Raw genomic sequence first — 14,603 nt, forward strand, 5'->3', positions numbered from 1 at the left:
GGAGGGACACGCCTATGAGGGTGATTGTGTACTCTGGGGCCGGGTTACGGGCAGGAGCACTGGACCGGGAGTTGGGGACTCAACTTGATCCCCTCTGCAGAGCCCTCTGCAGTTTGTGGACCACAGGTGTCCACCCCTCACAGAGACTCTTCTGGGGTGAGCATCAGAAGCCCTATTTTACAGATACATTAACGGAGGCTCAGGAGTGAAGTGACTTGTCCAAGGTGGCACAGTCAGCGAGCAGCAAAGCTGGGATGAGTCTCCAGCTCCACCTGTCTCCTTCCTCTCCTCTTTCCCAGGCAAGTCTTTTCCATCTGCGGCCTCAGTTTCCCGCTCTGTACAGTGATGAGAGGGGGCCCTCAGGGCTCTGAGTTGAATGCAAAGCTGGAGTTTCCAGAAAGCCTCTCCTTATGAAGGTCCCTGAGTTTGATTTTTAAAAACTGGGGGAGATAGGAAGGCATCCAGTGTAAGCCAAGATCTGTGGAGCTGGAACCTTGGCTTCAAGAGGGGAAAGGGCATTAGCATCTGCTGGGCACCCAAGGAACACAGAGTGCTAGGCATTAATCCCATTTCACAGTTCAGGAAACTGAGGCTCAGCATAGCCAAGGGACCCATCCAAGGTCACATCCATGGCAGAGCTGGGACTTACAACAGCCTTTTCTGTTCCTTTAGGGACACTCATGACTGCATGGCTCCTATGGTTTTTAGACCCTCCCTCTTCTCCTTTCCTAATGCAAACTGCCCAGAGCAGTCAGACCATTTGTTGTGCACTCACTGTGTGCCAGGCAGTACGCAACAGCTCATGTATAGTACCTCATCGAAGCCTCACAACAGTTCTACTCCCTCCACTTTACAGGTAAGAAAACAGAGGCTTACAGAAATCAAGTTACTTGCACACAATCATAGGCTGCTAGGTAGCAAAGCCAGGTTTCAAATGAAGGCTTTCTTGCAGGAAAACTTCAAGCACCAGATTAGGGATGGATGTGACCATCTTTAAGGTCCCTCCATTCTTGTGACTTTATGGGAAATTGCTCTGGAGGGCAGTGTCTGGGCAGCCTCACACAGTGTCGGAGCAGAGAGGGCAGATGGCCACTAGGGCAGAGCCGCTGTACTAGGGAGCAGACTCAACTCCTCTGCCTCCAAGGCTAGGCCAGGTGCCAAAGAGCATGTGGTCCCCAAGACACTCAGCCATACCAGGAGCACTGTTATAAATGGGGCAACATGTGCTGGGAGGGCAGGACACACGGAGAAAAGGGGTGCCGAGGAGGGGACACTGGACTGGGTTGTGCAGGATGGTTAGGAGTTTGCTGGGTTGGGAAAGGCATTCCAGGCAGAAGTATCAGCAAAAGCCAAGGCCCAGAGGAGGGACTTCAGTAAGGGTTGTTAACGAGGGCGTATCTGGATGCAAACTAGATGGCTGCCTTTGCTCAAAAAGGTTTTCCTACCCAGACCCTCCCGCCCCCCACCCCCAGAACGAGGTGCGGCTCAGGCCCGTTTCCAAAGTGGGTGGGCTTGACCTGGTTGGAACAGCTTGGCCTCTATGGGCTCATGTACAGCAGGCTCCTCCAGGGCAAGGGGTTTAAAACCATATGCAATTTTGCAGCCTTTTAATCTTACCAGAAACCCCAGCCTCCAGAAAGGGAGACTGTTTTCAGGTGACTTATTTATTTTTAAAAAGGTAAAATGTCTTATTCTTCATCCCACGAGTGCTCTCTCTCCTCTCATATAGGACAAAAGACCCATCATGTCAGCAGGGCAGGGACCTGCAGGCTCTCAAGATGATGGGGCGCTGGCTTGGGAAAAGTAGTTAAATGCAGACGTCTATCTGCTTCCCTGCTCCATCAGGGCTCCACAGGGCCAGGCTGGCTTTGATTCCCTTCTGTGACCCCACAGCCCACCAGGGCCTGGCACACAGGAGGCGCTCGGTGTCAGCTTGCCAAATAAGTTTCAGATCTGGATATTCTCTCGATATTTGCAAGCAGACTGATGATTCTCTGCCTGGGAGGTGGCTTGGGGTCATGGCTAGCACACAGTCTTTGGAGTCAGGCTGAGACCTGGGTTCAAATTTGACCCCATGATGCACTTGGGGCCTGAACTTGGGCGTGAACTGGACTATCCTTTCCCCATCTGTAAAATGGGGATAATTTCAGTCTCCAGGAATGTTCTGAGTGCTGAGATCACACATGTGTGGAAGCCCTCGATACTGAAAAACACCCAATGAGTATTTCAATAATGTTCCTGTCCCCCTTGACTGACTCAAACAAGCTTAAGCAGCCAGGCTCAAATCCTCAGCTCCTGGCTTCCCTCCCTCCCTCCATCATCCAGCAATGAGATCGCAAGATTCAAGGGCAGAATCCTTCCCACGGCGCTAGAAGTCTCACATCACGTCATCTTCGTCTCTGGACCCACGACTCCTGGCACACAGGAGAGGCTGCTGCCCCTCCAGTGAGGCAAGTGTCTCAAGGGGAGGATTCTTCCCTCAGTTGAGGGTCACTTTCCCACAGTCTAACTTCCCCAACGTTTGGTTACCGGCCCCTTCAGGAAACCCCCTGCCCACTGAAGTTGCCCCATTTGCTGTGCCATCCTGGACCCCCATCCTCTCAGGGCCTGTCTTCCCCATGCCCTGTCCCTACGTGATGAGGATGGACTGGTAAAGCTCAGACACCTCGAACTCCCGGATAATTCCCTGGGATGAGCCTGAGATGTTGAGATGAGTCAGGGGTGTCGGCTGCCCTGGGAATGTGCCCAACCCACTAGGCTGCTCTCAGGACACGGGGGCCGGAAGGAGCAGATGCCCTGGGACCCCACACACCGTGATGTGAGACGCACAGAGGACTCTACTCTGCTGAATAGAGAAGCTGGGCAAAGGCAGGTGGTAGAGGGCAGTGTGGCCTGTGGAATGGTCCAGGCAGCTGTGCCCGGTGATACAGAGCAGGCCATTGAGTCTCTGAATGTCAGTTTCTTCTTCTGTAAAATGGGCATGGTAATCCCTGGCTGGAGAGAGACTGTCTCAGAATATATTAGGTCTCTTCTCCCTCAGGATTTCCCATAAGATGCCATCCCGGACCCCCTGTCAAGCCTCTCTCTGAGGTATATCCCTGGTCCCAGGTCCAGTGGCACCTAGGACAGACTGGGCGGGGTAAGGGATGGGAACCAATGGTCAGTGCGGCTGCAGCTGCCAGAGGAACCCGGGCAGGATGTTAAGTCCAGCCTCAAGGCTCCAGCTGTGCATCAGAACTTGGAGGGCAGGGACTAGAGCCTCCTCCCTGTGCCTCTGCCCTGGCTCCCCCTTCTTACCCCGAACAGCCACTGTCTGGCACCGAGCAGGGGCTCTGCATCGCTGGCAGACACCTGACCACAAGGCCACCAGCACATGTGATAGCTCTGCCCACCTCACCAACCAACAGCAGAGGCTGCAGCAGTTAGCTGACCTCAAGTCCAGGTTCCACTCCTGACTGGCTCTTTTGAGCCTCAGGTTCCTCATTTGTAAAATAGCTGTCAAAGATCCTGTCCTAACTCCTAGGGCTAATGTATGAATCTCCTAAGACCATCAGTGTGAAGAGTGTGATTGGGGAAGATGAGAATTAACTAAGCAGTTCCCTGTGTCATCTCTTTTAATCCTAATAACGACAGTCCTAAAAGGTAGGTACTATTATCACCCCGTTTTACAATTGAGTATGCTATGGTTCAGAAAGTTTAAGTCACCTGCCTGAGGTCACACAGCCGGTAAGTGGCAGGGCCTGAGGTCGGTGTGACTCCAGACTTGGGCTTTCACCTGCCTTTTACACCTTCATGCTGCGCTCACAGCTTTGGTCAAGCTCTTCACAAAAGTCAGGGGTTGTTGTCATGATTATTTCGTAAAACCCAAGGTTATGAGAAGTTTTCCTCTTTCTCCTCCGCCTATCTTTTTCTCGATGTGGAGAAATGCAAACTCAGAGTCTGCTAATTTCTGCAGTCTCAGACAATCAGAATTCCAACCGTCTGAGAGAGCCAACCTAAGAAAGCAAGAAAGTAATCTTTTCAAAGTTAACGTCTTCGAGGCGTCGCGTCAGTATTTGGGTTGGACGTAACCTTGCTATCGTAACACAGATGAAACCCCAAATATAATAAGGCTAAGACAACTCTGACAACGTAAGAAACATAACAGGATATTGCAAAGAGATTAAGGAGCTTCCGCTGGACAGCGTGGAAGGGCCGTGGAAAGGGCAGGGTGGGGGGCGGGCAGTGCACCCTGGGGGCCAGTGAGGCGAGTCCTGAGTCCCTGGCTGAGCCTGAGGATGAACGGCCTGGGCAGAGGGGAGCTGGGCTCCTCCAGGCACCTCTAGGCCCGCCCGGTGCGGGAGCAGAGGCTCCGCAGGCTAAATGTGAACCAGCTGCAAGGATGGGAGTTGTTACAGTTGGACGGGGCGGGGAAGGCTTACCTCATGAAAGAACTGTGGAAACGGCTGCTGGAAAGATAATAAAAGGATTAACTGCTATTTTAGTGGGCCATTTACTCTGCAATCAAAGTGTCTCATCTATTTCCTGTTCTCCAGAGGCTCCTGGTCCAAAATTCCTTTGTCTATTACAGCACATGGTAGCAGAGGCCTGTCATGAGAAATTAATAATTTTACAGGGAAGGGAGATTGTATTTATCTGGGGTGCGGGTTAGGGCCCGCCCCTTCCCCTGGGTTACCTACTGCACCAGCCTCGCAGGAAGCGGGAGCACTCCCACTGCGGGCAGGGCGGAGCTCAGAGATCTCTGCTACTATCTCCAGAGGATGGCACCCGGCAGGGCTGGTACCTGGACCCCAGAGAATAATCAGTTTAACAGGAGAAGATATACACAAACAAGAGCATCACGGCTTAGAAAGATGTGAGTTCAACTTCCACTCCAATGGTTACTAGCCGTGTAACCCTGGGCAAGTTACTTTTATCGTTGTTATCAATACTATTATTACTATCATGATTATTAGCCTCTATTATTATTGTTACTATGGTTTGTCTCTAACTAGCTGTGTGGCCTGGGGTAAATTATGCAGTCTCTCTGAGCCTCAGTTTCCTCATCTGTAAAATGGGGATTAATAGTATCTGCCCCATAGGGTTGTTGTGAGGACCACATGGAGTATGAGGACCATGGGCTTAGAATAGCCCCCGCACACAGTCAGCACTCAGGAGCTGCTTGCTGGTGTTATTACCATAATCCTAAACCCCCTAAGAGGCAAGATGAAGTGTTCTCACAGCAGCAGGTGGAAGGCCAGCTGGACCCTACTGAACCTTTGTTTCTTCATCTGTATAAACCCTTGGTTTTACAGGACTCTTGTAAAGATTAAACGCAACCATAGGTAAGTATAGACATGGCTTGAACATCATCTCCTACATGAAGCCCTTCTAGATCTCTCCTCCCTGGGCCGATGCAAACTCCATCCCAGACCCCGTCACTCATCGCCACACCCATCTCCCACGCATCTCTGACTGTGAGTGCCCTCAGGCAAAGATCTTGGCAGGTCCAGGTCTGTCTCCAGAGCCAGGTGTAAGCCAGTGTTCTGTGGAATCTGCTGAACCAAAAGAGATTCTGGCAGGCTGGCCCCAGAGAAGAAACCCTACAGAGAGATCCTGAGACTGCTCTGAGTGATTTGAGCCTCTGTGACCCACTCACTGGGCATCAATTTCCCAACCTGGAAAATGGACAGGGAAGGCCTAGATCATCTCCAAGGTCCCTCATGTCTAACACAGAAACTCCTGGATGCTGTGATTCTACACGGGAGCCGGAGTGCGAGAAGGCCACTGACCATGCCACACGAGGGTTCAGGCCAGGCAGCCTCTTCGAGGACCCTGCGTACACCACTGGGATCACCCCAGGAGAGAAGACACGAAGGAGAACTGTAGCCTGGCAGCTGTCAACTGCAGGATCTCAGAGAGAGACAGGACTGTCTGCGGTCCAGGAGCCTTACCCTGCGATGTCCGCTGGGCATCTCTTTCCAGGCAGGGGCGTGCCCTCTCACAAGACACGTGTTACAACACCCCAAAGGAACAGGGGCGTCGCCAGGAACCGGCCCAGCCACCAGTTCTCCCTCCAGCACACTCTCGGCCCAAAGACACACGATACAGTCAGCTTCTCAGCCTGCTCACTCCAGCCTCTCCCCCTGACCCCAGCACGCCAACCCTGACCCTCACTTGTCTGCAAAGAGAATTCCTTCTCATACTCAAGACCCAGCCTCCTCAAAGCTGAATAAGTTGGTCCAGTGGGTGCCCAGCTCACAGCTCCACAAGCAGATGCGCCCCAAGGGCGAACAGCTAGTCCCAGGAGGATGGAGTTTATGCTGCTGGTTGCCCCTCCCTGGTCCTGCAAATGCTGCCCTGCACTTTGAGCAGGGACAGAGGTGCACCTCTCCCCGAGCTGCACCCCTTCCCAGACTGAGTTCTCCATGAGGCAGGGCCCAGTGACAGCACACAAGTGTTGGAAGAACTCAACTTTGGCTACGACACTGGCCCTGAAGACCAGACACACTGCTTCCTTCCTCTGCCTTACCCAAGCCCCAGCAGCTGGGAAGACAGAGCTGGGCCTTGGTGGCTCCATCAGCCCTTCCAATCCCAGGCAGCCGCCTGTCCTGGTGGGCTGGCTGGGCCTTGTGGGTAGGCACAGTGGCTTGGCTAAAGATATCAGGGACTAAGACTACATTTCTAACCTCTGATACGGATTTCCACCACAGTGAGAGCAGAACATGCAAATGACCACTTACAAGGGCTGGAGGCCTGGGTGCCTATATTTTGTGTGTGTGCGTGTGTGCATGTGTGTGTGTGTGTGTCTCCCTGGAAAGCTTAGTTTCAACCCCAGCCAGGACACTGCAGGTGCTATCCAGGGCCTTATCTGCTAACCCTTGGCCTTACCCCAAAGCCTGCCCTGGGTGCCCACAGCTCTGAAGCCGGACGCCTGTGAGGACCCGGTGCTCTCTGGAGGAAATCAAGCCTGTGGCCGCTCCAGGAGGCCCCAGAGCCTCCCTGGGAAGGGCTCCGGGTGAAGAGCCAGTGCTGGGGGAGAGCGTACTCTCCATGACTCACCTGGCCATCGGCAGGTGTGACACTGAGCATTTGTACGTAAGAGAGAAGGCTGGCCGAGCCGCTTTGACCTCAGAGCACGTGTGTCACCACCTGAACGAGTGTGTGTGACACCAGGCCGTGGAGGGTGGAGGATGGGGTACCTGGCCCTCCACCAAGGTTCCCAGTGACAGGGCACTGACCACTGTGACCAGTGGCCACAGCCCAGCCAGCCCCCAGGGTGAGGAGCCTAGGCAGGGCTCTCCCAGGGCAGTGAGGTGGGTGCTGCCCTGCTGGGGGCGGCAGGGGCACAGCCCGGCGGCCGTGGGAACTCACCATGCACTTGTTGGGCTTCTCGCCCGAGTGCACCCTCATGTGGATGAGCAGCTTGTAGCGGGCATTGAAGGGCTTGTAGCGGCGCACGCACCCCGCCCAGAAGCAGGTGAAGTCCTCGCCCTTGCGCTGGTCAATGTGGCTCTTCTCAATGTGCCGCACCAGCTCCTCCTGCTGCTCGTAGGCTGCACAGCAGTCCACCCAACGGCACGCCTGCCGCCCAGCCACGCCCCTGCCCGCCAGGCCCAGCCCCAGGCCTCCAAGGCCCGGGCCAGGCGGCAGCTGAGACAGTGGGTAGGGGGGCGGCAGGCCCTGCTGGTGAGGCCCGAAGAGCTCTGAGAACTCGTCCGCGGGCTCCTGCTTCAGGAAGCCGGCCTTCCGGCAGGCTTCCAGTTGCAAACTGCCCTCGTGGCTCTCGGTGGACGCAGGGCTGGGCCGGGCCCTCTTGGGAGGGCCCCCCGGGTCTCCCGGCAGAGGGGGGCTCCGGAGTCCATTTACGCAGGTGACCAGAGCTGTCTGGGAGGAGCGGATGATGGAGGTGATGTCGGAGGAGGCGCAGGGTGAGGCGGAGGCTGAGGAGGCGGGGGGCAGGCCCAAGAGGCAGCAGCGCTTCAGGCCACCCTCGGGCGGGTGGGCCTCAGGTGGGGGGCCCAGGCCAGAGCTGGGTTCACTGCCCAGAAGGTAGCAGGAAGGTGCGGGGTTGGCGAGGCCTCGGCCCGAGAGGTCCAGGTCTGTGTGCAGGCCCGTGGCTGGCGGGGCCCGGCAGTGGGCAGACAGGGGTGCGCGAGCTTCCGTCATGGCCCGGTAGTCAGGCAGGGACTCCTGCTTGATGTGCTGTGTGGCCGGGAGGCCTCCGTTCACATAGGTGGCCTGGGGCCTGGGCGACCTGGAAGACAGTGCACAGGGGTCATGAGAGGGTGGGCACTCCACAGTGGGGAGGTCCGGGCAGGGGACAGTGGCGAGCCTGACGACCGAGGGGCGGAGAAGCCCAGAGCAAGAGAGGGAGGCTGAGGGCTGGCAGCAGACAGACCAGGACTGGTTGCCCGGTCAGCAGGGAAGAATGTGGAGGGAGAAGGGGAGAGAGAGGAAGAGGAGGGGGCTGGGGAGAGGTTCAAGGAGGCAGGAGGTCTGAAAGCATGAATGTGCCGAGGAGGATGCCCGAAAGGAGCGCATTTCATCCTTTTATTAACTCCAGACCACCCTCTCCAGCCCAAGTGCTATCCGTCCTGCCACTGAGGCCTCCCTGGGTCTGCCCTGTCCCCCTCCCCGTGACCTTCTAGTGACTTCTGGAGGACGAAGGCTGAGGATGGCTCTTTGAGGGACACCAGGTCCAGTTTGTTTTAAATTCTGCTTACTTGTCCCTTAAATCTCTCTTGATTCTTGTAATCTTTCTTAATTTCTCAAAATGTGATGTTTTGCCCCAAGTAATCTGTTCTTTCCACTGTGAACATCAGCGGGTGGGGTTTGAATCACAGTCACAGTGAGGGGTCATCCTAGGAAAAACTGAGGAAAAGTTTCTTGGGGGGAATGTCCAGAATTTCAAGGTCATGAATGTACAAAATGAAGCTGTAGGCAGGCAGGCCAGGTGCGGCAGCAAGAGACCTGGGTTAACATCTCTTAACCCTCAGGTCTCAGCCACTCGCAGCTCAGCGAACCTTACTTAGCAAGGTGCTCTGGGCCTCTCCCTGTAGCCCAGCGTCGAATGGTTCTCCTGAGGGTGAGGATGGTGATGGGCAGGGCCCAGCTGGCCAAGATGCTATCATCATCACACATGCGGTACATGCATTCCTGGAGGGGGCCTCTCCCAAATGTGGGACAAGTAAGTGCAGGAAGAGATATCAGGGCCTGCCGGTCATCAGAGGGCTCTGAGAAGGAGAGAGACCAGCAAGGTGACACTGGGCTCAGGGTCCGAGAAGCCCCAGGAGCTGGCTGGGCAGAGCAGGAGGCCTGCTTACGTGCCCAAAGTCTGACTAGGATACCCCATGCACCCTCACACCTGTCCCCATCCGAGCCTCAGTCTTCTCACCTGTGAAATAAGGACTAACCCTCCCAACCTCAGAGGGAGGCTACCAGGATCAAGGGAGGAAACAGATGCTGTGACAGCCCTCTGGGAAGAGGACAGCAGGGTGAATGGTGCAATCAGCACTGCCATCATTAACACTGCCGTCCTGGGGCTCTTTGCAGCCGGGGGTTGTGGCGCCATCACCTGTCCCTCTGCTTCCCAGCGTGGCCCTGTAGCCCCAGCCCCTCCCTCTCGGGCTCCCTGCAGCTGTGGCATCCTCCGCTCCAGCCCTGAGGTGGAAGGGAGGGGACAGGACAGGGGAGCAGGAAAGTCAGAGCCCGGAGCCGTCCGAGAGCACCGGCTCCAACCCCATCGCTACCAAGAGGGCACAGGGCTCACTGCAGTCACAAGCAGCAAACCAGCAGCAGGGCTGGGACCAGAACCCAGGCTCCCCTTCTCCCTCCGGGGTGTAGAGCTCTCCTGTGTAGACCTAACCTGAAGTGCTCCCTGGATAGGAGGTTGGGGGAGGGGCTCTTCTTCTGTTTGGTTCTCAACTACACTTGAACAATTCTCTGCCTCACTCACCAGAGACCTCTCTTCCCTCCCAGGAACTCTGCTGTCCAGAGCACGGTCACCAGGTGGAATCAGAAGGAGCAAACACATACCCCTCCATCTCCAGGGCTGGGGATCCTGGGCCCACCATTGCCAGCAGAAAGCTCCGAGTGGCTTAAAGATCGGATTTGAAGTTGTGACTTTGTGGAGCTTTAAAAAAAATAAGTGCACAGCTGTTCCTTGCGTGGTCATGATCCTGGGCCTGGCAGAGGTGGGCACGGGTGGGGAAGGGCAGCCAGGTAAGCATCTGTTTGAAGCAACTGCTTTAACAACAGTGCCAGCTTAAAGCAACCAACACCAGAAGAGAACAGCTGTGGTGTTCTGTGACTGAAGTTACCCGAATAATCAACAGCAAAACTTCGAATGGCATCAGGCAGGGAGGGGGCAGCTCAGGCCTTAGGGTTTCCTGGCTCCGAATGCCAGCTAAGGCAGCCCCTCCCCTTGCCCTCAGTGTCCCTGTGAGGCTGGGCAGTGGTTCTGGCCCTGCTCTGCCGCTGAGCCCTGTACACCCCAGGCAAATCCCATCACATCGCTAGAAATTGTGAGTGTGGTCCCTAGAAAAAGTGGACAACTCCAGGTGCTTTCCCAGGGGCCGTCTCATGAATCCTAACAGTGTAAGGGTGCACGGTATTTACTGAAGTCATGGCCAAGTTCTTCAAGGGAGAGACTACTATCTGTTTGACACTTTTGAAAACTGAAGCAACTTGCCCAAGCCCTCAGAGGCAGGCAGTGATAGAGCAGGAAGGTGAACCTGGATCTGTTTGAATCAGAGGGAGCCGCATGAACGGAGAGACCCCAAACACAAGGCAATCTGGTGGGAGGGAGAAGGCACAGGATCCAACTGGGTATGGGATAGGGGCTGGGGCCCTCTTTTTCTTTAGGAAAATGAGGGAGTTTGGGAGAGCCAGATCAGCAGCAGAGGTGGCAGCAACTCAGACTGAGGCTGGCATAGGGTTCTGGGTACAGACTCTCCTGTGCCCTGTCAAATGACATTCAAAAGACAAATGATGTTTCTGATCATCTCTACCAAAAGAGAAAAGAAAACAAAATCCACTTCCTTAGCTTTCACTAGGTTAGTGTAGCTTCTGCCATGAGACAGAAAGAATTTCACTGGAGAAACTGGATGCTGCCAGGGGGGCCTCAGTGAATAATCAAGCAGATAAATGCATTTGACTGTCGCCAAACAATGCACAGCTCCAAGTCTAAAAGATGCTTGCTTAACTCCTCATCATGTACTTAATTGTGTCCCCCTAAAATTCACAGGTTGAAGTCCTAAACCCCATTGTGACTGGATTTGGAGGTAGGGCCTTCAGGGAGGTAATTAAGGTTAAATGAGGTCATAGGGTGGGGCCCTGATCCAACCAGACTGGAGTCCTTGTAAGAAGAAAAGACACCAGGGGTGTGCACACCGAGAAAAGACCATGTGAGGACACAGCGAGTGAGAAGGTGGCCATCTGCAAGCCAAGGAGAGAGCTCTCAGGAGAAACCAAACCTGCAGACACCTTGATCTTGGACTTCTAACTTCCCTGTGAGGAGATAAATGTCTGTTGTTTAAGCCACCCAACCTGAGGTGTTTTGTTATGGCAGCCCAAGCAGACTAACACACTCCTGTAAATCAGAAGTCTCACTAATACCAAAGAAAGCCACAGGGAATCTACATTCTCAAAGAAAAATGGTTCCATGTGGGAAGAATAAGCACCCTGCTAATTAGTAATATCTCCCACCATGGAGCTCCCACTGGAAAGTAAAACTCTGTCGGGGAGATCTCTGCTTCCTTCACCAAGGCACCCACCCCTGATAAATGACTGGTGAAGGAACCAATTGCAAGCAACCAGTTGCAGGCAACTGGGCCAGTTTTTAGACTCTGTGATCTGTGAGACAGGCCCCAGGCCAGCAGCCCCAGCAGGTGGGTGCAGAGGCCTGTCTGTCTGCCTGTCAGCAAACCAGAGGGCACAGAGGCATGGCTTGGATCCTGGGAGAAGCCGCAGGAGGCAGAGTTCAGCCCCATATGCAATCTGGCAGAACATCTCTCCAGAGGTGAACATCACTGGTAATGTGCCAGCACTGAATGATGGTTACCTGGCAGAGTTCTATGGGGTGATGGCTTCCTGGGGCAGGAGATGCCTGGGTGGAGGAACCCCTCTCGGTTCTCGGAGCAGTCCAGGGTTCATCACTACAGCATGCGTGAGCCCTGAGCTGGGTCTTCCCTCCCCATCCTCTCCCCCATCCTCTGAATCTTTTTCTTCTTCTGAAATGACTGATTCTCTGTAAAGTCAGCTCAGCTTCTGCAACAGGGAAACACACCTCAATAAAGCCACTCCTGTCTCTCATGGGGCCTTGCAATGCTGAGGTCCAGAGCCTAGACCAGGCAGCCATCCATGTGCTACTGGGCTCCGGCTGGTCTCTGGCCCTCCTGTGCCTCAGTTTCCCTGTGTGTCCCACGAGCCAGGCAGACCAGGTGAGGTCTGGAGGCCTTAGGTCTGTGGCTTCCAGCTACCGTCCACAGAAGGCAGCTGATGCATGGGGTCGGAGCACATACCTGCTGGGGTGGGGGAAATGCAGCAGCCTCTCGCAGGCTGAGGGGTGGCCCCGGGGTGGTGGGCTTCCTGCAGGGAGAAACAGGCCCTGGCGGCAGGGGGGGCCAGGGCCTTCCGCAAGGTCCAGGTCCAGTAGACTCTTCTCCGAGCCCGGAGTGCAGTGGCCGTAGCTCCCGTTCACTATGCAGAGAGAGACAGGAAAAGGAGACAAAGTGAGTGGGGATGGCCTGCAGAGGGCAGTCACTGGGGTACCGGGTGGGACAGAGTGCCCTTGAGAAACACTAACTGAACCCTTGCTGCATTCCAGGCACTGGGGACACCTATTAATTCCCATAATCACCAGCAGGATCAATAATAAAATCCCCAGTTCTCAGATGCAGATGCTGAGCTTCAGTGGGTAATTGATCTTTACACAAACACAGAGCACTTACAACGTACCAGACACTATCGTGGGTGCAGGAAACATGGTGAGCTAGACACACACGCCTGCCTCTTGGAGCTTACGATCTATGATCCTGGCGCTCATTTGACAAGATGCAAGGCCATGGCTGGTGCTGGCTGCCCAGCAGGCCGGGTAAGCATCACTAACATCTGTAGGTCAAGGAGGAGGTGCTCACTAAACAGCATGTGTTCTTCTTATCACCGGAGCTGAATCCACATTGTTTTCCAAATTGCATTACCCCATAGAAGCACGGTATAGAGTTATGCACGCCTCTGTATCCTCCACGGTTCTTTGATAGCCTAACTATCATATGCCCTGCCGTGCCCCACCCCTGGGATTTTTAGGAAGACAAACTGAGGCAGATGTGCCTCAATTAGTCTTGAAATCTATAGAAAGCCCTTGAAAGCCCTTAAAAACTATATAAAGTATAACAAAAATGTTAGCCATGGTTGTTATAAGCCACTTGCCCTCTCTGGGCCTCAGTTTTCTCATCTATAGTGTGAGGAGGGTTAATCTGAAGACTATCTTCTTGGGCTTTCTGCCCAGCCACTTGGCAGGGTTATGCTAAGGAGGAAAGGGCTTTGGGGCCTGATGTGCCCAATGTGAGCCCCTACTGCCCCCAAACAAGCCTGTGACTCGGACAGGTCCCTTCCGGAGGCTGAGTCCCCCTGTGTCAAATGGGGACAGCCACACCAGTTCTCCAGAGATGCTGTGAGGTGTGGAGAGCTGAGGTGCAGAGCCCCTAGCCAAGCGCGGGTGCCTAGTAGGTGGTGCATCTGGAGTGGAAAGCGATCGTATTGTCCAAGAGCACTTTGAAAAGTATAAAGTGTCTGACAGATGCAATAAAACGTTATTAACAGGCCCAAGGATTGTTCAGGGACTGTCAACACTGAGCGAGATAAACCATTAAGATGAGAAAAGAGCTGACACCAGCACACGATCAGCCCTGAAGCTAAGCAGGATGTGCAGGCCCTGACTCCACTGCCTCACTGGGGCTTCCTGAAGCCCTCGCAGGGAGAGATCAGTATTATGCCCATTGTACAGAGGAGAGAGCAGAGGTTCAGGAAGGCTAAACCACTCACCCAAGATCACACAGCTAGTAAGAGTCTGGGCTGGATCTCTGGCTCAGGTCCATCAGACCCAAACCCATGTCTTAATCACTATGTAATAAAAAGTGGCCTCTTAGGAAGACAGAAGTCCAACCTCATCCTCAAGGATCCAGCTCCCCCAACCCTAATTCTAGCTTTACCCCACCCCCAGGCAGCCCCTTCACAGAAGGCCAGACCCTCAGTGCTTACTCGTCATGTGCCCAAAGCTCCGAACAGGCACTAGGCATTCACCTGCCGAGCACTTTACAGTTTGCAGATGAGAATACCATGCTCTCAAGGCCCCAGGGCAGGTGACAAGTCTCCAGACAAGTATTTCCTCAGAAGTGGACCTCTGGTCACCTTCCCAGGCCAAGCACTGGGCCAATGTCCTGCTGTGAGCAACGCTCACTCCTGCTGGCTTTGGCTGCTGCTTGGCCAGCCCCTCACAAGCTTATTTTTTAATAACTTGGTTGTTTTTTAATTAAAAAGAAATCCCTGGTAACAAATGTGAATGGCCTGAGTTAATGAGAGCCGGCTGCCGCTCATTTAAGTCCTCCTCTGCAAGGCGGTCT

The 14,603-nt window shown here is 54.4% G+C and overlaps 1 protein-coding gene across 3 annotated transcripts in view; it reads right to left on the reverse strand.

The window, feature by feature from the left end:
- The window catches only part of GLIS1 (GLIS family zinc finger 1), a 226,254-nt gene that overhangs the window by 75,628 nt on the left and 136,023 nt on the right, over nucleotides 1-14,603 (reverse strand). For all 3 annotated transcript variants that reach the window (XM_068537974.1, XM_068537975.1, XM_068537976.1), the window contains 2 exons: nucleotides 12,504-12,681; nucleotides 7,354-8,236 (listed from right to left, as the gene is read on the reverse strand). In XM_068537974.1, the coding sequence (XP_068394075.1) occupies nucleotides 7,354-8,236; nucleotides 12,504-12,681 (1,061 nt within the window). The remainder of the gene's footprint in view (nucleotides 1-7,353; nucleotides 8,237-12,503; nucleotides 12,682-14,603) is intronic.

This window comes from Eschrichtius robustus, chromosome 3 (assembly GCF_028021215.1).
Source record: "Eschrichtius robustus isolate mEscRob2 chromosome 3, mEscRob2.pri, whole genome shotgun sequence".
NCBI lineage: Eukaryota > Metazoa > Chordata > Mammalia > Artiodactyla > Eschrichtiidae > Eschrichtius > Eschrichtius robustus.